At 44.7% G+C, this 24,986-nt stretch overlaps 1 protein-coding gene and 1 long non-coding RNA gene across 4 annotated transcripts; both read left to right on the top strand.

Annotated features, from left to right (window-relative positions):
* The first annotated feature begins 95 nt into the window (after positions 1-95).
* On the top strand, positions 96-16,730 carry ppp2r5cb (protein phosphatase 2, regulatory subunit B', gamma b). 3 transcript variants are annotated; one of them, XM_058057295.2, is made up of 16 exons: positions 96-252; positions 693-767; positions 1,813-1,975; positions 10,943-11,142; positions 12,010-12,120; positions 12,225-12,317; positions 12,398-12,528; positions 12,603-12,662; positions 12,745-12,853; positions 13,067-13,120; positions 13,434-13,604; positions 13,678-13,805; positions 13,894-13,995; positions 14,482-14,554; positions 14,636-14,752; positions 14,842-16,730. In XM_058057295.2, exons 1-16 carry the CDS (start codon positions 226-228, stop codon positions 14,974-14,976), a joined length of 1,749 nt encoding a protein of 582 aa, XP_057913278.2. In that variant the 5' UTR covers positions 96-225; the 3' UTR covers positions 14,977-16,730. The 3 variants fall into 3 exon arrangements, with proteins under 3 accessions (XP_057913278.2, XP_057913277.2, XP_057913279.2); XM_058057294.2 differs by having other exon boundaries at positions 1,810-1,975; XM_058057296.2 differs by lacking the exons at positions 96-252; positions 693-767; positions 1,813-1,975 and adding an exon at positions 7,479-7,640.
* Positions 16,731-18,867: 2,137 nt separating this feature from the next.
* Positions 18,868-23,262, top strand: LOC144902124 (uncharacterized). The gene is made up of 3 exons (XR_013630398.1): positions 18,868-19,074; positions 19,169-19,247; positions 23,233-23,262. It is a non-coding gene; the product is annotated as an uncharacterized LOC144902124 (long non-coding RNA).
* The last annotated feature ends 1,724 nt before the right edge of the window (positions 23,263-24,986 follow it).

Genomic DNA, 24,986 nt, shown 5'->3' with positions numbered 1-24,986 from the left:
TGTGGCCAGCAGGGGGGAGTCTCCCTCTGGACTCTGGACTTCCGCAACGAAGCAGACGTCACGAGACGCGCTGTGGTCAGCTGACCACAGGCTGTCCAATCAGGCGTTCAGGACCGATTGGACCCGCCTCTTCCCACGGTGTGCTTCGCCCTGAGTGAGTCGCTGTGGTTTCGCTAGTGGAGGATCCGAGAGGGGAAGCAAGGGCGGCGACACTTGCCGAATACAATGCCGAATAAAACGAAAAAGGACAAGGTGAGTGCGGGGAACCATCCGCCATAATTACACGATAGCACGAATGCAGCCGTACGTGAGAATATCATGAAGCTAGCAGTACACTTCATCACTACTGTAGCATCAGCTAGCAATCACCAGCTAGCCGCTATGCTGCAGATATGTTAGCTTTTTTTGCTACCTCGCCCTAATTAAACTAAACTCCCTTATCTACACGTCAAATATTCAAATTTTAATCCACATACCTCCCCCATTGCACTCTGCGGTTGTTTAGTCGGCTTTCAAACCCCGCAATCTCAGCCTAAAAGTGAAATCTGGGTTCGTGTCAGTACCGTTAGCTAGCTTGTCAAGCTGGCTTGTTGTTCTGGAGCTATAATAAGCTTGCATGCTGCTTTGTGATTGCCAACTTGTGTGCTGCTGCGCTTTGCCCCACTCAAAAGCTGCTTTTGTTTTGCTTTCAGGACTCGTCAAAATCTGGCAAAGTGGGTAAAAGCGGAGGAGGTGGAGGAGGAGGACAAGAAAATTCACAGCATGAGGTAAGCTGAAGACACACAAGCAGCCCCAAAGTTTCTTGGAACTTTTATTAGCAGTGTTTTTCCCTCTAAACTATTCCTAGTAATCTGTGTTGGATGAATGTGATGTTGATATTGATATTGATGTATAACAAGTTTGTTTCTGCCGCGTAGTAATGAGTGGAGAAAAACAGTTCTATTTCTCCATGTTATCATTTATTAACAAGCAACAGAACCAATGTCGTAAGAGCTGTACGACAGCCCAGCATTCATTCATTTTCTACCGCTTATCCTCACGAGGGTCGCGGGGGTGCTGAAGCCTATCCCAGCTGTCTTTCAGCCAATCACAGGACACTTATAGACAAACAACCATTCCCACCCACATTCATACCTATGGACAATTTGGAGTGGCCAATTAACCTAGCATGTTTTTGGAATGTGGGCGGAAACCGGAGTCCCCGGAGAAAACCCACGCATGCATGGGGAGAACATGCAAACTCCACACAGAGATGGCTGAGGGTGGAATCGGGTCTCCTAGCTGTGTGGCCTGCGTGCTAACCACTCGCAGTCTGGTAACCCAGCAGTTCATTTTAAAGTGCATGCAGAGGTAAATAAAGCTGTTGGATGCTGACCACTCATATTCGTGACTGCAATTTTGCGAGTATAATAATTGAATGAAAAGCTATATCACAGCTGCTTGATGCCAATGTTTTTGAGGAGGCTCTCATTAGAGATGCTGGTGGTTATTTGCTGTTGTGGTGGTGTGGGTTAGGGGTAGATGACACTTATGTCTAATTTGCTATGATGCATCTCATCTGTATGGATGCTGTGTTGCAAGCAAGACGGATTTGCCTGTGAGTGCTTTTAGATGGCCGGGGACCCGCTGTTTGTTGAACAGTGAGCCATGCTTTCATATTAGCCAACAGGCAGCGCCATGAATACATCTAGACCATCTCAAACAAATGAATTTACACGCCAGCAGGTTGCAGGTTGAAAACCCACCGGGGATGACGGGGTTGTATTGCAGTGATGCAACAGGGCATAACCCGGCATGTGTCCCCCTCAGCAGGGCTCCAACAGGAAGAGCGGCAACAGCATTCCTCCGACCACGCAGCTGCTGAAGGGGAAGCTGCCGGGCGCCCAGACGCCCGTCAAGAAGGACAAGCGGCAGAGCTCCTCTCGCTTCAGCCTGAGCAACAACAGGGAGCTGCAGAAGCTGCCCGCGTTCAAAGGTGAGCTCAGACCCGGTTTTGGCCTTCAGTGGAGGGATTCTGTATTTTTTAATTTCAACCCAGAAAAATCACCCGGAAGCTTGACATAACCCAGGATTTTCCTGTAAGCAGCAAGGGGGTGGGGGGCGACAGGGGATAAAGACATGCTGTTTGCTTGCAGTCGGGTGCAGTGTGATGCAATCAACCTTAAATTCTGCTTCAATCTCCGCCGGTGTCCGTTTTTGCCCTGTTGCTCATGCATGTCAATTGTGGCGTATGAAAGATGGCAATCTTGTTAGAGGGACGCACATGAACACCTCCCTCGTTTTAATACTCAGCCAGCCCGTGACACTGGGCAGCGCACGGAAACAAACACGGGTGGCGGAGGGGCGGGGGGGCATTGACTTTGCACTGGATTTATGCCAAGTGTCTATATTTAGTGGTAATCCAGATAAAGCTTTAATTCTGCGGCCCTTGTGTTGCACAATGTCGCCAATGACCAGATCAGCAACACTGTCGCTCCTCTTCCTGCCCCCCCCCCCCCCGCCCCCCACCCACTAATATGTACAATGCTCTTAAAACCTACAATCCTCACTTTTTGCCGTACTGTCAGTGACATGAGTGGCGCCCCCAATGAGTTGTGGTCAGAACGCTTTAGAACAACTGTTCTCAAATGGTCATGAATGGTATTTACACATAATTATGTGTTTTTAGAGGAACGCATTAAGGAAAAGAGTAGAACCATAACTGCATGCATACAAATAAACTCAAATTGTTTATTTAAAAAAAAAATGACAATGGATGCGACCATAGAAGCTAATTTTTAAACAGGTCATTGGTTCCAAACCTGGCCTTGTTAAATAAATTGCAGCATTCAGTGTTAATAAATGGAATATTTCCAAAGTTAGAGCATACCCGCTTGACTCTCTAAATGCAGTTTGTAATACAGTAAAGTCTCGTTATATCGATATTCTCGGGAGTCGGAAAAAATACCGATATAACCGGACTATCCATATATCCGATCCTGCACCGAACTGCATTAAAAGTGGGCAATAATGCACTCGACATTGTTCTATAGTATAGAACAATGTCGAGCAGCTTTAATCAATCTTTGCTTAAGGATTTCAATACCAAAAAAAGAACACGGCGAACGGCTGCTTCCAGTCAACTTTATTTTTCACACTTCCACCACCAAAGCACAGCACACACACCGATTCCCGCACTTCCTGGTTCACAGGTCATGCTCAACCCGCCCCACATAGCTGGCCAAACACATGCCTGCAACAGAAACCACGAACGCCAGCATGTACATATGAAAAACAGTGATTATTGCAAGCGATAAAAAGATATCTGAATACAACACAATTAAATACATGTATTTGTACGCTTGTGTCTTCGTTGGAATAGGTGTGTATGCTATGTCAGTTGGTTCTTCTGTTGCAGGCATGTGTTTGGCCAGCTATGTGGGGCGGGTTGAGCATGACCTGTGAACCAGGAAGTGCGGGAATCGGTGTGTGTGCTGTGCTCTGGTGGTGGAAGTGTGAAAAATAAAGTGTTCTTTTTTGGTATTGAAACCCTTAAGCAAAGATTGATTTAAGCTGCTTTTGTATCGATATAAGCAGACCAAATTGGCTGGCGGGAGATGAAAAGGGCATCGTAGTAACCGGATTATCATAATAACCGTGTATCGTACTAACGGAACTAATTATATCATAAAAGACTAGAAATTTGCCGGGAAATGAAAATAGTATCGTAATAAGCAGTACTTCGATATAACCGATATCGATATAACGAGACTTTACTGTATTATTAGAGCACCGGCAGCGCCCCAAAAATGCATGTTTTGACACCCTTCTGTGTGCAGCGGTTCTGGAGAAGATGAGCTCAGTCATAGGGTGTCCCTACCTTGTCTGTAGTTGGCCATCAGCTTGCTCAACTGCCGAAAGTACCAGGCAATCTGTTAGGTGGGATGCAGATGTTCTTTTGTTGTTCTTCAGTTGCCATTTGTATGGTATTGAAATGTTTGGCAGACATTATTCTTGAAGCAGTTGCAACAGTTTTCTAAAGGCCATGGCGTTAGAGACCAGGAAATACCTTATCTATTATCTATAACGACAGTATTCTGTGGCACACTGAAGGTTTTATTAAATAGTGTGCATAGAAACCTGCACACCCGACTTGACAATGACTTTATGCAACGCAATGCAATAAAACGCCGCTTATCAGCATGAGAGCAGGCCATCCTCGCACTGGAAATGCCACCAAAGTAGCGAGACGCCACTCCACTCCGAGGGCGTCTTTGTCACAGCCGTCGCCTGGCAACCCGTCAGGAAGCACCAGCGGTGTAATTGTTCATTAAATGTAACATAACAGCTTCATTATCCTCTGCCATTTCTTCTACCTAATGTTGTGACCATTGAGTGGAGACATTTAGAAAGCAGCAACCAAGTTAGCGCATGTTGTACAGTGTGCATAAACACAGTGACATAACACCGTTATTACCCCGTCAACATTGCTGATAAAGGCCCCCCTCCCCCATTATCCCATGGTGATGTTCCTACTGGCGAGCACAGCAGACTGGCTCAGCTTTGAGAGCTACATTGAAACAGCAGGCAGTCATGGATTTCATATTGTTAAAAAAAAAAGGTGTTACTGGCAACGCAGAGTGTGAACTGACCCGCTGAACAACAACAGTTGTTCCTCTCGCTGTGTGTGTCCTTTTTTCACAACACGCGCGGCTCATGGGGCACGGCTTTAAGTGTTTGTCGCCCCCTGCTGGTCGGTGGGAAGCAATGCCTAATGGAGCGAACTTGTTGATGTTTTTTTGGGTTGGTTCAGTGTTGTATTAGAGCAGGGGGTGTCCAAACTACATACAGAAATATGAAAGTAACAAACCCAGAGAAAAATATGTACATTTGTTCCTGGCCTGACCGCCATAGGTGATTTTTTGTGAAGCAGGATGCAGCCGGATAAAATATTTTCATAGTTATCGCAAAGAAAACTTGTTTATCTTTCTAAATATAGTTTTTACCATTTTAGAGCTCTGCAAACATGAAATAACCACCCTATAGTCACTTTTACACTACTTTTATTCTTTGTTTACATCACATTGCTTAGCAGGGACATATCAGAGGGCCGCCGCTTGCATGACAAGGTAGCAAGCTAACTAGTTAGCATCTCCAATTTACTTTTGTAAACTTAAGTGTTTCACACAGTCGGTAAGAAGGACAAAGAAGCCAAAAACGTAACCACTTCCACACTGAATCTCAGCCATGGCGTGTCCGTCATGGCCGTGGCATGTCTGCTGGGCTCTTTGTTCATACGGAGTATTGTGACGCAGATATGAAGGGTTTAAAGATGAATTCTATTCTCAGAGGATGCTGAAGGGGCTGGAAAAGGACAGTGAAGCCTTTGTTGCAAGAGATCGTTGGGGCGTCTCTCTCTCTGCAAATAGACTGCAGCAGGCCCTAAGCGCTGGTTACAAAGGGGCCATGACTATGATGGCGTGGGTGAAGATCAGCAGATGTCCTGTGTTGTTGCATCCCTGCGCGTCTTGTCTGCTGCCGACCGGCGAGCTTAGTCACGCTACAGCGGCCAGAAGCGGCCCCATGACCGCGCAACACGGTGCAAAAGACAGAGGCCTTTTCATGCGGCCCTGAATACACCTTCCAGCGTCGTGAAACAACTTGGCGTTGTTCTGTTTGACTGTGTTTTGCTGACAACACTATTTTCCACCATAACAAAAAATGCAATTGAATGCAACACCACCTTTAAAGTTAGAGGTTTTGTCATCGTTCCAAAATGCTGACTACCATCACCAATAACATCGATCCTAGGCAGCGTCCATACTTATTGCTTTCATCCTTTCTGTCGATAAGCTTGCAGCCTGGGTGGAGTGCCTCTTGCAGGCTTGCACATCCTGTGTCGCTCACGGCGAGAAGACTTCCTGCCTTCCTGTTTTCTTTCACATACACCTGGGCTCCTGCTGGGGCCTCCCAGACGGCCATCTGTCACACGCACGCACTCACCACTGCCAGAAATAGCCTTTTGGATGACAACCGTGTCGCCCTTTTCAATGTGAGCATTTGAGGAACTTCTGTTCACGTTTGGCCACAGTTGCCGTTTGTTTGCGGGATTGCACAAATTCTAAAAATGAACACTTGCTGCAGGGCCAGCATTCAGTCTGCTGAAGTTTCCACACACCTCGTCATTCAACAGCATGGGGAAGTCAACGCTTTCACTTTCCTGTCACCGTGATTACGCCAGAACTTTTACTGATTTTGTCAAAGCAGAAGTGCCATGTCATACACAGTATGAATTAGGCATGCTCCCATTGATTGGCCACTGACCGATAACGTCTGATTTCTGTAAATAAACAAAAAACACACTCTACATGTGTGCTGTGCCACGTAGGGTTGCCAACACTTTGTCCCGGATTGCCACGGGAATCAGCGCTACTCTGTAAGACCTCAATGGTTTGAGTTTGACATCTTGACACAGATTACACCAATCCATGCCAGAGTGTTTGATCACTCCCTTATCATGCCTATTCTTGAGCAACAGTTTTTTTACATCTTTTTTGTCCTGTCCAGCCATTGGGGCAGATTTGGTTATTGATGTAAATTCCCTTACATACGCTAAACAGATTTGCTCTGCCAGGGAAACGTGGAAGCTACACCTTCCCTGTAATATGGAGTATTATTTGGCTATATTTGATGTTTTGTTATGCAAATTTGGAGTGGCCGGACCGGAGCATGAGGGGATAGACAACAGGGCGACATCTTGCACCTTTGTTGACATGCTTTGCCTAGCTGACACTGGCGGCTAGCTAGCTGGGTATCTGCCTAGCTTCTGGTCGTTGGACTCCACATGCGACTGTTTCCCGCAATGAAATCAATGTGTTTCCTCCAAGATTCTTGACTTGTTTTGTCTGAGGAGGAGAAAAAAGAAAGTTGCATTGTGAAATACGCCTTGCTGACCTTGTGAACCCACTCATGTACAAAATACCACAGAATGCAAGTTGGACTACTTCTCAGGTTCTCAATGATATATGCTACTATCAGGACCCACTAAGCATAACAGACACGTTTTGTCTCGCTTCTGAAGCTAAAAACAGTAACAATTGGTCAGTTATGTATACTGAGTGTTATAAGATGTAGATAATTGTTGTATTGTGATGCTATTGGCAGTATTACAGTGTTGTAAAGTTAGTGGTGATGATTCTGCCATGGTGGAGTTCCTTGTTAGCATGTAGCTTGAAATGAGTGTGTTTTGTTGTGTGAATGCCTTGACTTGTCAGGCTTGTGTTTACATTTCAACAACGGATGGCGGCCTTCACGTTTGCATTCGGGGAAGAAAAACATCCTCCAATCAATGCTTCAGCCCCTCCCCTTCCCGCCCACGCTCTGTCAGTCCAGCCCTCCCCTCCTCTTTGTTTATTCCGGCGGCCGGCCCCCCACGTGATCTCAGCCGGCCTATCAGGCAGGTTGACATCACGGCACTAGCCGCTTTCCCTCGGGCAGGGGGGAGCTTCATTTTCTGCTCCCAGTGTTAAAATGGAGGCCGGCTCCTCTTCTGTCCTCTTCCTGGCTGATGTCGGCATGTGCTAGAGCGTCCAGTGGGATGGTTCTGGATGCAGTGGGCTCCAACGGGCCCGTCCAGCCTGTGGCCCTCATGCATTTTGGAGGTGAGAGCAGGAAATGTTGCCTCCTCTTGTAGCGCTGCGGGATCTTTGTGTGTTCTCCGTGGTTGTGTAGCAACTCGCGTACTTGTCAGGTGACTTCTGGAAGTTACTGTAAGTTTGGGGTTTGATTGGAGCAGCGTAGCTTAGGAAGGAGAGAGTAGGGGGGACTGCTCTTTGGATTCTCCCCTCCCCCACAAGCACTCCTGATCTCCTGAGCAACTCCTGAGCAAGTGAGGTCAAAGCTTGTGTTTGTCTCGCCATCAGGCTATTTCACATTTTTTCCCCCTGGAAAACATTCCAGTCCATGCAAAACCGAGGGAGGCTTATCACCCATTTATGAGTTTCCTGTGCTCGCTCGTGCGAGGAAAAGGTTACGTGTGCAGGAGCTCGCAGGTGCACTGCGCTCGGTGGTTGGCCTCTTAATATTTCATTTCTCACAGAAACCCAAGTGCTTTCTGTGCAACGGGAGCCGCTCGACCTCTCCACGGCGGCTGCCTCAGATGTGGGAGCACTTGGTAAAAGAGCAAACATTAACCACAGGACTTTGGGATTTCTTTTGCCCAACCCAGCAATACTCCTTACGGCCAACGGGAAAATATGCATGATACAAACTGTTGCTAAATTGTTACAAATTCCAATGTGTTGTCTTAGCAACAAGCAGCATATCATGCCCTGTCTCCTTTCATATTTTGTTAACAATTATATATCTCAATACCCAATAGGCATGAAGTGGAGGATGCTTTTTTTATTAGCTAGCAGTTTGGGGTTCGGTATTCTCTCTTTCGGCAATGCAGCAAGGACTTGCAGAATATAATGAATATAATGTCTCCTTTCAATGTTTGATTACAGTTAAACAAAGCAGACAATATCCTTTAAGAGTGACATGCAGTGGATGTTTTTTTACTATCCATTTTATTTATTTATTTATTTTTAGTTGAGTTTCTTTGAAACAGCGGGACACCAGTTGTGGTCTAATGTCGTTTGCTTTTCTGGAGTGCAGTGAAGACTTGCAACAAGCAGCATTTCATGCACTCCTCGTCGGCGTTGTCGCTGATCAGGCTCATGATGTACTCGTTGTTCCAGTAGTAGAAGCGCTCACAGGGTGACGGATGCAATGTCTCCTTTTCATCATGCAATGAACCAACTAGCCGATACCCGTTTACAATGAATGCAGTGGTTGTTTGGGGTCCAACGTTGTCTTGTTTTTCTGCAGTGTAGCGAAAAGTAGCATATCATACACTAGCCAGGACCCGTTTACAGTGATATTCTGTGGTTATGTTCTGTATTACCTACGAGTCATGAATCTGCTAGGAGTAGAACACAGGTAGTCTTGCATATTTTTAATACACTGTCCCTTTCCATCAGATCATGTGTGAGGCCGGCACACCTCAAATGTTTGTCATCATATTTTTATGCCCGTTTCAGATCAAATCCAATCCTGATTTGAAATAAGCCCATCACAATGTGCCTCTAAGCAGGAAGCGATCTTTTCAACTAGCATTGCTAGCGCCTCTTTACTCTACAGGAAGTGCTGTGTGCTTGTGCCAAATGGTGAAAGACAAATGTGTTACATGAGTAAAGAAAAAAAAAAAAGTCCTGTTAAGACTTGTGGCTGCTGCAGTTGATTTTTGTAAGGTCAACGGGCGTCTCTGAGTAGCGTACGATTGACTCGAAGCAGCAGCTGCACCACGCATCTTTGCCGACTTTAACCCCCTCCGTCCAAAGTCCTGCCTCTCCGCCTGTGGTCGCCATGGTGACATTTGCATGTGTGTTGTTAATGTGGCTGCCTTGACGCCCAAATGTCTGACTTTGAGGAACAAGTCAGCGCTGGCCCTGGCGGAGAAGGCGGCGGCGGCGGCGAGGGCAGAAATGCTGTACGGTGTTCCTCGTGCAGCTTCAGTGGCCGCATCGATGTGAGCGTGTCATCGCTTTTGTGTGCACAAGCTACGCAAGCGTCTTTAGGATTTTTATTTTAAATTTTTTGTTCATATGGTTGCTCAGCCGCTGCATAATTGATGAAGCGGTGACACTCTGAATTATTGATTGTCTTGACACCATGTTGCCCCCGCTGCTGCTGCAGAATACAGCCTGCCTGTTGGCGTCAGAAAAGTTTTACTGCAGCAGTTGCCACAGAAATGCGTCATGCTTGTGTTTTGATCGGAAACGTACCCATTCCTCTTGTGACAAAATAAAAAAAACATTTAGAAGTCGTACAACACATTTAATTATTTGCATTTTCACTTCATGTTCTTTTACCGATAAACTTTTCATTATAAAGCTTTTGTGTAATATTCTATAATATCATGTCATTGTGTATGATCATTTCATTTCAAAAATGAAATAAAAAAAATATTATGTATTCATAAATTATCATTTGAAATTGGATTTGACAGCAAAAAACTTTTTTTCACAATAGAAAAAGTATAGTAAGAGGATAAGTGAATGAATGACAATTGTTTTTGAAAATTAAATTAATGTATAATGTATTATGAAATGTATACAAATATTAACAAATAAATGAACAGTACAATCTAAAATAAACAGTTTTTTTCACAAGCATTTTTTTCAAGCTTTTGCTTGCAGGCCACATACAATGATTGGGGGGCAGAATCCAGCCCCTGTGCCTTGGGTTTGACACCTGTTTACTAGGCCATACGTGGCATTTATATGCGGTATTTATGAGGGCGCTGTCATAAGGAGTGTCAGGGCACCCCTCCTAACATTAAATTCACAAGAGAAGAAGAAGAAGACAAGTCAAGTCAATACCAGAGGAGGGGGGGCGGGGGGCAAAGTTTACACCATCAAGCAGAAAAACTAAAAGAGAAATGTTTTTTTAAAGTACTCTATATGTGTTCAACAGCAGCTCGTTCTGGAAGAAGGTGTGTAGAGACCTATCATACAGCCATATTTCAACACTTCTTTAAAATAGACAGAAAATTGGACGTGTGTATTTAGTTACATTCTCCAAGCAACACGTTTTTCTATTGATATCATCATCACTGCACATTACTGAGAGTCTCCAAGGCAGAAGCATTTTAGAAAGCATACTGGAACAAAACGTTTCAATTTGTGTGTCTGACTGCGTCACAAGCTCAGCCGGATGAATTCTCGGCAGTCGAGTTGTGGTGTGTGACGTTTGATGTACAGGATGTGCACCGCCTTATGACTTCCAATACAAGACATCTACATTTTAAAGATGATAATGCTCAGGTTTCACCCTGCCACGGGTCAGAAGGTGTTCATTTGACAAGAACTTTCTATGAGTGACCACTTCACGCCCCCCTTTCTCCTTCGCCGTGTTGCAGATGTGCCCCCTGCGGAGCAGGAGAAGCTCTTCATCCAGAAGCTTCGGCAGTGCTGCGTCCTCTTTGACTTTGTCTCGGACCCGCTGAGCGACCTGAAATGGAAGGAGGTGAAGCGGGCGGCGCTGAGCGAGATGGTGGAGTACATCACTCACAACAGGAACGTCATCACGGAGCCCATCTACCCCGAGGTGGTTCACATGGTCAGTATGCTCTCTGGGTAGTATGGTGGATACATGCAGCGAGTAGTACCACTGTCTATAGAAGAACCTGCTCTCTGGGTCTGGGTTGGTGTTGCTTTTGTTAGAAATGGGCCTGGGTGTGTCTGTGTCGCCAGACTGGCGTTCCCATTATACACTAAAACATCTTTGATGTCAAGCAAAGCACTGCCTGGGTGATGCACGATGCACAGCTGACCATGGAGGTGCAAATGTTGTTGTTGTTGTTGTTTAATGCAACAGAGCCAGCCAATCACCATGAAAATGCACCCTTCATTTCCACAAGGGCGCTTTGAAGCCCCGGCGATGCCTTTCAATATCAAAGTACAATTTGACGAAACCGCTTCACAGCCAAGTCGGATGCTCTTGAATGCCTCACGACACATTTGTTGAGTTTGCTCCACGTCACAGGATTACAAATGATGTACTGGAGTATAATGGTGGCTGGAAGGACACGGTGGTTTCTGCACCCACCCACTCCCACAGTGGACAGTTTCAACTAACATTATTCCATTCTTTGGAAAGCAATAGCTTTGGAGTGAACACATTTCAAGCACTGACTAATACTTTTTGAATATGAAGCTGTTTTGAAACGTCAGGTTGATGGCTAATGCTAGTTGGCTAATTGTTTCCATTCAAAGTGCGACAAGAATGGGAGGCAGCAGAGCGCAGACTTGGGTTGTTGAACCTTTGCACTATTCGCTAAGTGTCTGACAGAATGGAAGCAAGCCACTTCCTGTTACACAGGAGCTAACATTGCTTATGACATAAACATAGCTGTGATTTGTATCCATCCATCCATCCATGTTCAATTTATGTTCAATTCTTGTCTCTGACTGTCTTTGTCCTCAGTTTGCCATCAACATGTTCCGGACGTTGCCGCCGTCCTCCAACCCTACTGGCGCCGAGTTCGACCCCGAGGAAGATGAGCCCACCCTGGAGGCCGCATGGCCGCATCTGCAGGTGCAAAACAACAGAAAAATACATCTCATTCTCAACAAATCCACTTATCCATTATGCCAGGCTGGATTTTTGATATGTGCTTTTCTATGTTCTTCCTTTCCCAGCTTGTCTATGAATTCTTTCTACGCTTCTTAGAGTCGACAGACTTTCAACCTAACATAGCCAAAAAGTATATTGACCAGAAGTTTGTAATGCAGGTGAGTGCGCCTTTTGCGTAAGCCCCCTATTTAAAGTTTTTCTTTGAAAGTGTATTTAAATTATGTTCTCCTGTGCTCAGCTCTTAGAACTGTTTGACAGCGAAGACCCCAGAGAGCGAGACTTTTTAAAGACCACTCTGCATCGCATCTACGGCAAGTTCCTGGGCCTGCGAGCGTACATTAGGAAGCAAATAAATAACATATTTTATAGGTGAGTGCACTGCAGTGTGTTTAATGCTCCAGTATTCTATATATCAATTCTTCCTCTTTTTTTCTTTGTTGCAGATTCATTTATGAGACAGAGCATCATAACGGAATTGCAGAGTTACTGGAAATATTAGGCAGGTAAGAAGGAGCGAATGTGTTTTTTTAATGCTTAGCAATGATGTAGTATTTTCCTCTAACACCATGCTTTTGTCACTTCCAGTATAATCAATGGATTCGCGTTACCTTTGAAAGAAGAACACAAGATATTCCTATTGAAAGTTCTGCTGCCGTTGCACAAAGTCAAGTCGTTGAGTGTTTACCACCCACAGGTAAGGTCGCTAAGTGTTCAAAACAAAAAGGCTATTACCAATCAAGCAATGCAAAGGAGTTAAATATATTTCAATATTTTGTGTCATGAGCATCATTTCTACTTCTGCTTCTCTTTCATTACACATTTTCTCTCACCCCCCTTTTTTAGTCATTGTATTCTTCCAATGCGCAGTGGGTGACTAATGAGTTCTAACTAAATAATTCCCCTTTAGCTGGCCTACTGCGTGGTCCAGTTCCTCGAGAAGGACAGCACGCTCACAGAACCGGTAAGCTGCCACTTCTCACTCCTCCTACTATTGATGCAGTGCATCGTATTCCGTTGGGGAAACTCTCTGCACTGCTGAAAACAATCCAGGATAGATACAGTATATGCTAAACTACCTGAACCAGAACTTCCTTTCTGGGTGCATTTATTTCACGTAGCAACATAGAAAGGAACGCGACACCTGGCGTGAAAAGCAAAACACAGCAGCAGTGCACTTTTCCTGTTACACAACCTCACCAACACTGGTGTTAGATCAATGAAATTCCATGTACTCTTGGAATTTTTTTGGCTCCCATGTGTGTGTGTGTGCGCAGACAGTGATGGCTTTGTTGAAGTACTGGCCAAAGACCCACAGCCCAAAAGAGGTGATGTTCCTCAACGAGCTGGAGGAGATCCTGGACGTCATCGAGCCGTCTGAGTTTGTCAAAGTCATGGAGCCTCTCTTCAGGCAGCTGGCCAAATGCGTGTCCAGCCCCCACTTTCAGGTACCACGGCCCCACCAAGCAAGAACAAGGGGCGTTTCCTCGCATCCCTCACCTGTCTCCCCGTGTGCATCAGGTGGCCGAGCGAGCGCTCTACTACTGGAACAACGAGTACATCATGAGCCTGATCAGCGACAACGCCGCCAAGATCCTGCCCATCATGTTCCCCGCCCTCTACCGCAACTCTAAGACCCACTGGAACAAGTCAGTACCCCCACCCCCCCAACCCCCTCGCCGACATTAACGGCAGCTTTTACACCCACGTGCGCTAACGGCTGTGCACGCCTTGCAGGACCATCCATGGCTTGATTTACAACGCCCTCAAGCTCTTCATGGAGATGAACCAGAAACTGTTTGACGACTGTACGCAGCAGTTCAGGGCGGAGAAAAGCAAGTAAGGCACTCCATTTCTTTTCTTAAAGCACACTCTGACATTTATAGCGGCCTTTTTCTGGTCCCAAACAGTTGGAAATGAATCATGTGACATTACACACACACACACACACACACAGAGCTGCAGTACGCTAAGTTTATTTGAAACATCCTGGATTGGAAGCTGGTGAGACACCTCAGTAAGATTCAGGCTCCTCATGGAATTGTTTTACTTTCAGTTGAAATTTTTTTTACAATTTTAAATGAAACTTTATTTTTTATGATTGAATAATTATATGAATGCAAGGTGGGGGTCGATTGGGACCCATTGCCCCCATGATAACCACGTATTATCCCCATGACAAAAAGCTATTAAAACTAAAAAAAAAATCACAATAAATAGTTTAAAAAAAGCATAATCTGTGCTTAGGTCTGAAGTGAAAACAAAATCTTCACGACCATTTCTGTTACACTTGATGAGCGTGAAAACGTTTTGTCTTGCCCATAGAGAGAAAGCCAAATGGAAAGAGCGAGAAGAAGCGTGGCTCAAGATTGAGAATCTCGCCAAGTCCAACCCGCAGGTGAGTCAACAGTCATCGTTGGTCTAGTAATGGTGTTGATGCGCTAAAAGCGGTGTAGCTAATGTAACACAAGTCTCTCAGTTTCTGATGTACACCGACCCTGTGGGCTCGGGCGGTCCCACGGACATGGAGACAGACGGACCCCTGCTAGACGACGTCAGCCAGCTGGAAAAGAGGATAGCGGAGGAGGCCACGCAGGTGAGGGCGAGCAGTGTGTGACGCCAGCGTAATGAAAGCGCATCCACATTTAACAAAAGGCTCCGGACACTTCCATGTCACGTGTGAAGCTGCAGAAAGACCAGCGACGAGAGCGCCCGTTGGTGCGGAGGAAATCTGAGCTGCCCAAAGACATCTCCACCGTCACGGCCTTGGAGCTGCACCGGAGAGCCGAGGAGATGTTGACCACGCACGACGGCCACTAACCGGCCGAACACGAGACATCCCGCCAACCTGGACCCAGCCCAGCACAACACACCGGAACCTTCTCACCCCTCACCTGCCCTACTCTCCTCACCTGACACAACAAAGCCGCCCAAACATGGCGGCTTGCCCGGGACAAAGAGCCGCTGGGTCGTCCTCACTCGTCATCACGTTCTGTTTTTCATTCTCCTTCCTCCTCTCCCTCCTCCTCCTCCTCGGTCTTCTGTGCCCTCTTTGACTTTAGTTTCCAGGGTGCGGTGCTGCCCCCTTCTGGTCAGTTCTCTCAGGTGTTTTGTTCCTTTGTGTCTCTTTCTAGATGTCAGGTGCTTTTACCAAAAAAAAACAAACCCAAAACTACTCAAAAAAAACAAGCCCCTCCCTTTCCCAGAGGACATGTCCAGTGTAATGTACCACTCATCAATGGAGGCAAGTTTTGTTTTAAAAATATGTTAATTTTAATGGTTAAGTCCTGAAAAAACTCTTTTAGATGACTGGTGGTAAAGCTATGGAGTCTGACAAAAGTGAGTCCACCTCTCACATTTCAGCAACTGTTTTTCCTTGTCAAGGGACAATACTAGAACCAACCTAAAGGCAAAAAGTATGCCCACTTCATTAGCTCCATCCCTTGAAAAGGTAATCAATCGGAAAGATGCTGAAATGTCAAGGCTGTACACACTTTTCACATATGAACATCTCAGTTTGCTTACTCAGCATCTAGTACAGGCTGCCAATGTGAGGGTGTCCCGGGAGATGCCCAATGGGGGACTGGTCTCCAGCAGGACCCCCCAGCCCTGCCCTGCCCTGCCCCGCCCTGCCCTTCACTCATAGAACCGTCGGTAGGGACATGACTGCTTCACACGGAGGTACGTTTGCTTAGAAAACGCCTTTTATCGCAGTGCCTTTTATGAAAAAAAAAAGAAATGACGGGGATGTTTGCTGAAGTGGTAGCATCGCACAGCACGATGCCGGCCTGGCTGTCAAGATGTAAGATGACGTAAGATGAAAGTCCTCCATAAGCACACACCTTGTTTAATCAGCGACATGGTCGCCCCCGCCTGCCCCCTTCCCCCGAAACTTGAACGAACGAAGCACTTCCTGATACACTTGAACGTAAAAAAAAAAACAAACTTGTAAGACCTTTTGTGTCTGCCCACTCCCCAAACTCCCCAAGCAGCCCACCAGCGCCCCCTTTCAACTGAATGTGCAAACTGTAAATACTAGTCTCATCATCAGTATTGTCTAGATTCACCCCCCCACCCCCACCCTCCCTGCTGGATGCTGTCCCTTCCCAAAAGGCTTCTATGGAGGCTCTCCTATTTCGACATAAGCTTTTTCTTTTCTTTCCATAAAAAAGTGTCCTTTAGTATTCGTCTCATACTAAACGGCTGATGAAATGTTGTACATATACTTTATTAGTTCACCTTGTTATTAACAAATGTTTAGAGGTCATATTTTGTACAAAATGCACCCCCCCCCCCCGCCACCCCTGTCTGCCTCCCGTGTACAGAAGACAGAAAATAGTTGGTATGTGGCACAGACGTCAACATTTAGAAGTCATCTAGTTTTATTATTTTTGTTATCAATCATCCTCATGTCTCCAACCTCTCCTCCGTACATAAGCTTTGTATGTGCGTGTGTGTGCGTGTGCGTGTGTGTGCGTATGCTTTTATCCAAAACTCCAGTGATGTACATCTATCTATATACAGCAAATAAAGAGAACATGTGACTTTTATATTTTCATCCTAAAAAAAACCAATCTGCAAGTCTGCATTGTTTTGTTTTTGTTACTCAGCTTTAATAGTAAATGTCAATATTGTACATTGCTGCCCCCTGCTGCCCACGATGCGCTCATGCATCCATTGAAACAATGCACCGATACACTGTTACACATCTCAGGTTTTCTACTACTAACACTTCTGTTAGGCCCTTATGTGTCTGCGGTTATGAACAACCTAGCGTTATGTTGCTAGAGTTGCCACCTTCACTGCCTTGATGGAGTTACTAACCAGTTTTACTTAGCGGTTTCTACGTCCTTACATGCAAGCGTCCTTTTGAGTCTACCTTGGCAGCTTTTAGCCACCTGTGTCAATCTTTGCTGTGGCAATTCATGTAGTTAATAGTTTGCTTTACTTACCTGTTGCTACTTAGCGCACTTTACTCATCGTGTAGCTACTATTTAGCTTTACCTTAGCTGCTTTTTCTTACCCTTTTCAGTTCTTAGTAACTTAGCTTTGCTGCCTCTATCTCTAGCTAGCCTGGTCTGTGTACCTTGCTGCCTTAGCTAGCTAGCTAGCTAGCTGAATTTTACACATTGCTCCTGGGCTTCTTGTACTTATGTTGTCTTACACAGCTAGCATTATGTGTTATGAGTTGCTACCTTAGCAGCCTTTACTATGTAGCTTTATTTATCTTGACTTAGCTTACCTCGCAACTAGCTAATTCAGGTAACACACATTGCCATGGACCATATTCTACTGATATATCTTGTCCTACCAACCTTGCTAGATTTAGTTACCTGTTTCTACCTAGTAAGCTGACTTCTCTGATCTGGTCTAAGCTAGCAGTTTTAAAATCACGTTAGCTTTAACAAGCTAGCTTTACTTAACTAGCTACGTTACTTACCTTAACTGTGTTGCTTGCTACCAAGTTGCATTACAATGTCCCACTCAAGTAGCGCTACCTAAATATTACTAACCAGCTACCTTATTTTATGTACATATAGTATATCGTAACTTGCTTATTGCTACCTTGAACCATTTTGTTCTCCCGAGTTAGCCATGTGATATTTGTGTACCTGCTGCTACCTAGGCTAGCTTTATTAACCTTTCAAAGCTTGTTTTTCCACTGCATGCTACCTAGCTAGTCAAATTGCATCCGACTTGCTACTGCCCGATTCCAGTCTATTTTAAATGTAGAACAAAAACTGTTTTTGCTTTCGTTAACTGACCGTGAAGAATGGCTTTCACAAAACGTTTGAAGGAAGTCGTTCCGTTTGCCTCTAGAAAGCAGGCCATTCACGCTTGCCCTTACACAGACTTTAAATTAGCTCCTCTGAGGTTGTTTCAGTTCCACCCCCTCCCTGCCAGACCGATCCTGTGAGGACAACCACGAGTCACCTGCCTGCTGCCTTCCCTGGCACCCCTGCTGTGGGATCTGCAGTCAACACAGATGGAACATGTGGAAATTTCCACTTGCTGGTGTCTGAGCAATGGATTTTTTCTTGTTTTTACGCCTTTGGCCTCATGTTCACTGTAAACAAGCAGGTTGCTTTTGCCGCTAACGATTATCTTCAATGTCTCCCACTAGGAAACAGATGTGCCTGATTATCAACACATTGTACCCAAAGAGCTACAGGAATATTTCCGTGGGCTTTGATGCATGATTGAAGATCTCTGGATGAGGTCACTGGCGTTCGTTCTTGTGTGCCGTCCAAGTGTTGAACTTTAATTGTTTTTTTTTTTCAGGATGCTCTGACAGCCCTCCTTTGGACTCGTCATTGCTACGCCACTGTTCCCCTCCCCTCGTCCTAGCAACCAAAAAATAACTAGTCACGACCGAAGATGTCAGAACCTATCGCTATGGAAACAAGCATCTGAAATAAAAAAAAAGGGGGGAAGTTATGAATGTTGATCTCTTGTGCGTTCACATTTTTAGGAAAAAGCTTTTTATTTGACCTTGAATCATAGCGTGGCTTTTGGGTGTGTGTGTGTGTGTGTGTTGTAGCTCGAAAGCAACCATGACTCATCCGGCTCCTCCAAGATAATGGTCTTGCACTTCAAGATTGCCCCTGTGGGTACCTTTAAACCAAAATATAAACAGTCGAGATTGTTCTAGGATCTGCACGTTTTGACTCCTGTAGTCTGCCAGACCAGTGGATGGCGCTGTAATTGGGGTCCAAACGAACAACAGTAAGGGTGCTTGCCTTGGAGAGCTAAAACCTTTAAAAACATTTTATAATTATTTTGCCTCTGCTTCAACCGCTGGCTTTGGACACGTTTGCCCCGGGGCGTCAACACACATTCGATTACATTGTCTTCCGTCTTTTGTCCATTTGACTAACGACCTTGGATTCCACACCATATCTTCAGACCCTGAAAAAGGTAACTACATTTATTCTAATGACATTTTATCAGTTTACTGACAACCCTAACTACTGTAAATGTAAACACGGTTTTCTGTTTTTTAACACAACAGGAATCGGGAGGATTCCGGGTCCTGGTATTGCAGTGTCCTGCACCCTGCCTCTATTGCAGCTTGGATGCTACATCTGAAGGTAGAGACCTGCTAGGTTGACGCTGTTCTTTCATTCTCTATCAGTTCTGTTCAAGGTAGAAGGTGGAAAGATGCTTTTTAATACCCCCACACGTGCACTCAAGAAAGGATGCCAGTAAGTTGTCAAAAATGTTCTTTGAGGCCCAGTGGTTCCACGTTATTGACTTTGAGCGTGCTTGAACCTTGGCTTTGGGGTATCCGGACCAGACGGTCTTTCATGTCTTGACAACGGGCTGCATGAAAAACTCGGGTCAGCACAGTTCAGCGTCCCACCTCACATTAGAACCCTTCAACTAGGCCAACATCTTCACAGGGAATACATGACCCCATCATTTGGAAGCGTTCACGGCTAAGAAAAGTTCACATCCCGTCAGGAGACTTGGCAAAAGAAGTTGAAGGATTGTGACACCGATGCCCTTAAGGTGCACAGGGCGGTTCATACCTTCACATTCGCACACATATACCATGCACAGATATGGATACAATTATTGGTCTCATGGAGTTCGGAGCTAGCATGACAGACGGTGCCTCTGTTGACACTTACAGCAATAGCGGCATTCCTCTCCTTTACCCCTCCAGGCCTGAATGATTAGCCAACAAGCGCAGTGTTTAGTCACATGTAAATAGTTTTTTTTTAAATAACATGTGTAAGATTGTGGTGAATGTATCATCAATGGTGTATGTTCTTAACCTAAAACCCCAAATAACTACTAGATTTTAACAAATCAAACAAACTGCTTTATTTTCATGTAAAACTCAGGGTTAAAGCACATCTGAAGACTTGAGAACAATTTACCAGTGCCTCCAGGATCTGGTAGGCCTTTTTTTTTTTTAAGATACCTGATTTCACAGACTCTGTATATCACACCTCCAGTTTGTTTCATGAACCGCCCCGTCGTTTTTTAAAAAGACCCGTGAATCCTCCGCTGTTCCCGATATCAAAGCACGATAGCACTGGTCGGTCAAAGAATGGCAGTTTGCGGACTGATGACGGACCAAGACAAAAAGATAAAAGCCACCAGCCCCCCCCATTCATGTGTTCACTCTGAGAAGGATGTCCCTATGAGATGAGATGTTAGCACAATAAACACTTGTTCTGTCCTTCAGCGTTTTGCCATGAAAGCCACAGAGGAAACATTACACCTTTCCTGCATTTTCCATTAAAGCATCATGTCGTAAAGGAACTAGCTCAATTGGAAACGACAAGGTCGGAAGTGGAAGCTTTCTAGTGGCTGTCGACCTTGACTAAGGGTCATTATGCTATCAACAAAGTTCATTTTCAAAATGTCTTTTATTTTGGTACATCCTGCAGGACAGAGACTATGTAACTTATGAACTAGCTGTTACATCACGCATGGGAACTGTGGACCCCTCGTCAAACAAAGACAGACTTAGGACAAGGCGGACCTCAGGGTAGCTTTGTGCACATCCTGTTCTTTGCAAAATAACAAAGAGATTATTATGGGAAACTGAGACTCCGGCTGCAGTTTTTTGTTTATTAGCGGCGGAACTCAAGACATAACAAGACGATTCAGGTGTGGGACATCCAGTTACTTAACAGAATGTCAGACTGACCTTTAATTGTAAAAGTATACTCGGTGGACAAAAGTGTATGACAGGGTCTCAAACTCAATTTACTTGGGGGCCATTGGAGCTAGGGTCTGGGCGAGACTGGGCCGCCTCAGGTTTTCACCCCCCCCACCCCCCCCCCCCAAAAAAAACGCATTTATTAAAAACAGAAAAATGAATAAACTTTGCTTTGGTTTCGATTTTCTACAAGAAAAGCTCTGATAAAACATTCCACTGTTATCAAATATCTTACGTTTTATTTTTTTACACAAAATAAGATGAAAAATAAATAAACAAATCAAGAATAAAGAAAATCAATCAATCAGTAATAAATAAATATAATAATAATAAAACAGCAAATAATAAAAACTTAAGAAACCACATATAGTTGGTGGGTAGACAAATTATTTTTTTCAGATTAAAATGAACAAAGCATTATTAGAGCCCTGTAGACATGACAAAACACGACTATAGTCACATTTATACTCTTTTTATTTACAACATATTGCGCAACTGCAGGGTCTTGAGACACATGGTAACTCGCAAACTAGAGAGCTAGCAACCTAAACGGCAGCATTCAAGTTATTTCCTTTAAACTTAAATAGCCAAAAACGTACCACTTCCACACGGACAGGGAGGATAACTATTAACAGTTATTTAACCTTTAACATGAACATGAATCAAACGTAATAATTTTTTCTGGGTACATGATACCATACAGCATCCATATCAAACTTGCGCGGGCCGCACTAACATTAAACTTTCATATCAAGGCGGGGGCCTCAAACTAGTGTCCTGCGGGCCACATTTGGCCCACGGGCTGCATGTTTGAGACCCCTGGTGTATGAAAACCTGAAAATTATTTTAATGGCAGAATTTGGGAGATGTACTGTTGGTGTAGCACAGTAAAATTTGGGAAATCCAAAAAAAGCACTATTTATGGCATGTATTTTGTACACGCTTTTTTTTTTAGCCACAGAGTATCTTGTGAATTAATGTTTGGAGGGACTCGAATCCGTGTCCTGTCACCCCATATTTTGGACCCATGAATGAAGTTTTGATTGGAATGTGCCACGTGAACGAACTCCACGGTTTTATACACCAACTCAGAATTAACTTAACTTTTGAACGGTCTAATTAGTGGCCATGAGCTTTCATACAGCCCACCCACCAAACCCACCAGGCTCTTGCATTGGATCTTATTAGCTTGCGCGGGTACACCTCATGTTGTGCCTCTGTGTGTGTCACATTTCTTGAGGACACAAAGCAACACGGGCACCTCTTGAGCAATAATAAGAGCGTGCATTTCTACCGTGAATGTCTGGAACACAACCTTTTATTTATCCGTCGTATCTGGAGCACCCGGGGACACGCAATCTCGTTGTAGTCACAGCACACACTGTGCGAACTGACAGAGTGACACCTCTCGGAATACAACCTCACCTGACCGTCTGGAGCTTTCAGGCCACTTGAGGGACACAGAGTGCAGGTAGAAGCGGCGGTAATGACTGATAGAAGGGTTTTCTCGCGTTCTCGTCCATGGATAATGAAAAGCAATATGAGGTTTTGCAAGGGAGGGATGTCCAGATTGGAGGTTTTTGTGGTAACAAACAAAGGTTGAGTGAGTTCCTCAAGCATGTGCAAAGAAGGTTCACCATCTCGGTGCAGGTATTGATTTTTAGCTGCTAGACGTCGTCTGAAAAATACGCAAATCCCTTAGCTATCCCTTTATCAGTTGACTCAGCCGTTCTAAAATACGATCCCGGTCCTTCAGTCAGTTAATGATAGCCCTGGGAGTCTCGATACAAAAACGAGCAAGACAAAACGAGGCAGGAATGTCAGCATTTATCCCGAGACGGTGCCCATAAAAGGTCACACGGCATGTTCTTTGTGTGTGTGTGGTTTGTGTCTCGTCAAAAAATGCCCTTTGCTAATAAAGCTAGGAGCAGCAGCGTCTCTAATTGGAAAACAAGTATCGTAGCCAAGCGGGGTCGAGCTGATTTAGTGCAACTGTATTGGTCTCCGCACACAAACACGTCTATCGATATTTGGTGCAAGCGCACATCAACAACATCACAATCCCTGTGTGTGCTGTATAACATCAATTGGATGTTCTTTGCAGGTACACACATTATATTTGGTTCATGAGCCTTTTGCGCCTTCTGAACAGTTCTTGGGGTCCTGAAGATTGGACTTAACAGCTACACTTGAATTGGCCTTTGACCTTTTGTTACTGTTTTTGTACGTTGTCACACAAGATTATCAGAATGTTGGCAGACTTGAACCAAGTGAAGCATCATCTGAGCCTTTTTATTCGTGTAACATCTTTACTCCATCAGCATTTGAAATGTTTAGGAGGATTTTTATTTATATTTTTTTGCTTTTTGTCCTCCCCCCCCCCCCCCCCCATCCCACAGGAAAGAGAAGCAACCTTGACCCAAAATGGCTGAAGATGGTATTAATAATAAGAGGATGCTTCTTATTTACTGTTGAAGTGGAGACTCACCAAGCAGGCACCCATCTCTACAGTTAATGGTGAGTAGACAACAACAAAATGACTTTTTTACACTTGTATGTTTGTTTACTTGATCATAACTTTATTATATACCAGCTGACTTATTTTTAATCGTGTAAAAGAACGCGCTACTGAAAAGCTGGAAACATTTCCTACATAAGGATGGTCAGAGTTTGACCCCGGAACAGACTTATTTCCAAAGTGGGCCCCTGTTGAAAATGTAAAGACGTCAATAAAGAGATGTCAGAATCACCTTTGGACTCAAGATAACCACGTGGAAAAACCTAAAGCTATCGACACTTGTGTGTGTGTTTGTTGACCACAAACGTGCCGTCCGTCTGACTCTTCCACATGCTGACAGCGGACATGTTGGAATATATCCAACAAGCATGACCACTGTGTGTCACATGACTTTTGTTGTCCGTTCTTGTACGGACTCTCTTGATTAGCTCCAAGCTCAGGTGGCACTGATGTTTAAATAAAATTTAAAAAAAATACAGTTGGCGACAAACCATGAAAGACAAAATGGGAAAACGTATAAGATGCTGCAGTCCCATCAATGCTACAGGATCAAAAACCAACAAAAAATGCTGAATATGCCCAAAAGCTGCAACTTCACGGAACAAAACAGCAGATAGCCAAGCTAGCAGTCGTCTGGAAAGGCTTAAACTAACTTATTTGTTGAAAATATTTTGAGAGCAAGTATTTAGTACAACTTCCTGATACCCCGGCTCGCTTCCTGGTAGCCTGGCAAAGCGTTTTCTTCTGTGAACTTGCAGTATTTCTATCCATGTGTTTGTTTTGAGGGTTGTGTGTGTGTTTTTGGCATTAGTAGCATTTTTTTGCATTTTTTGTTGATGTGACTGGAAACATTTTCCCATGGCATTTGGTTTATGGTGGTTGTGTTTTTGGTTTTCCATCATTTCCGTGTTTGGACGGAGCTGTGTGTTTGCAGCCATCTTATTTTTCCCATAGTGCAAAACTCCTTTCCCACTGACAGCTTGTTTTTGTTAGTTTTTTTTAAACAAAAAACTTTACCTGATGGGTCCATTGGTAGCAGAACATGACACTAGAACAGTCAAAAGGTTGGTGTGCAGGTGTAAGTAATGACCTTGTGACCCCTTTGCAACATTTGCGATCTGAAGATTTATGACTCCAATGACAAGAGGAACAAGTCTGTCCCAAAAGGAAGTCTCCTCCATCCAGAACCAAAGTGGCCAGAAGATGTCTCACATGATGGAGAACATCACTTTGAACACTTAGCGCCTGGAGAGCTTGGGACAGTATGTCAAGGAAAAGCCGACACGCAGGCCAGGTGTTTCGGGGCCAAGGACAGAAGCTGATCCCAGGACATCTCATGCTCCAGAGAGGCTCTGTAAATCCCACACTCAGAGGATTCCAGAGGAAGCAGAGGATTGGGGATCTTGTAAGGATGACTAAGAGGGCAGCTCGGTCATAAATCAACCCGACTGTCTTCACTTTGCCTGGCCGGACATTTGAAAAGTCATTTGACGAGGAATAGAAGCGAGTGTTGCGTTGGCCTGGAAGCCAAGATGTTCCACTCATCCAAACTACAATACTCCATGTGGACGCGTTGTGGATACGTGGCCATGACACCTGCGAGGACAACATGCACTTGGTGCTACTGCAAAAACA

The sequence above is a fragment of the Doryrhamphus excisus genome, linkage group LG19 (assembly GCF_037039965.1).
Source record: "Doryrhamphus excisus strain RoL-2023G ecotype Guam linkage group LG19, RoL_Dexc_Guam_v1.1, whole genome shotgun sequence".
Taxonomy (NCBI): domain Eukaryota; kingdom Metazoa; phylum Chordata; class Actinopteri; order Syngnathiformes; family Syngnathidae; genus Doryrhamphus; species Doryrhamphus excisus.
The sequence above is the reverse complement of the archived record's forward strand: the minus strand, read 5'-3'. Positions and strand labels throughout refer to the sequence as shown.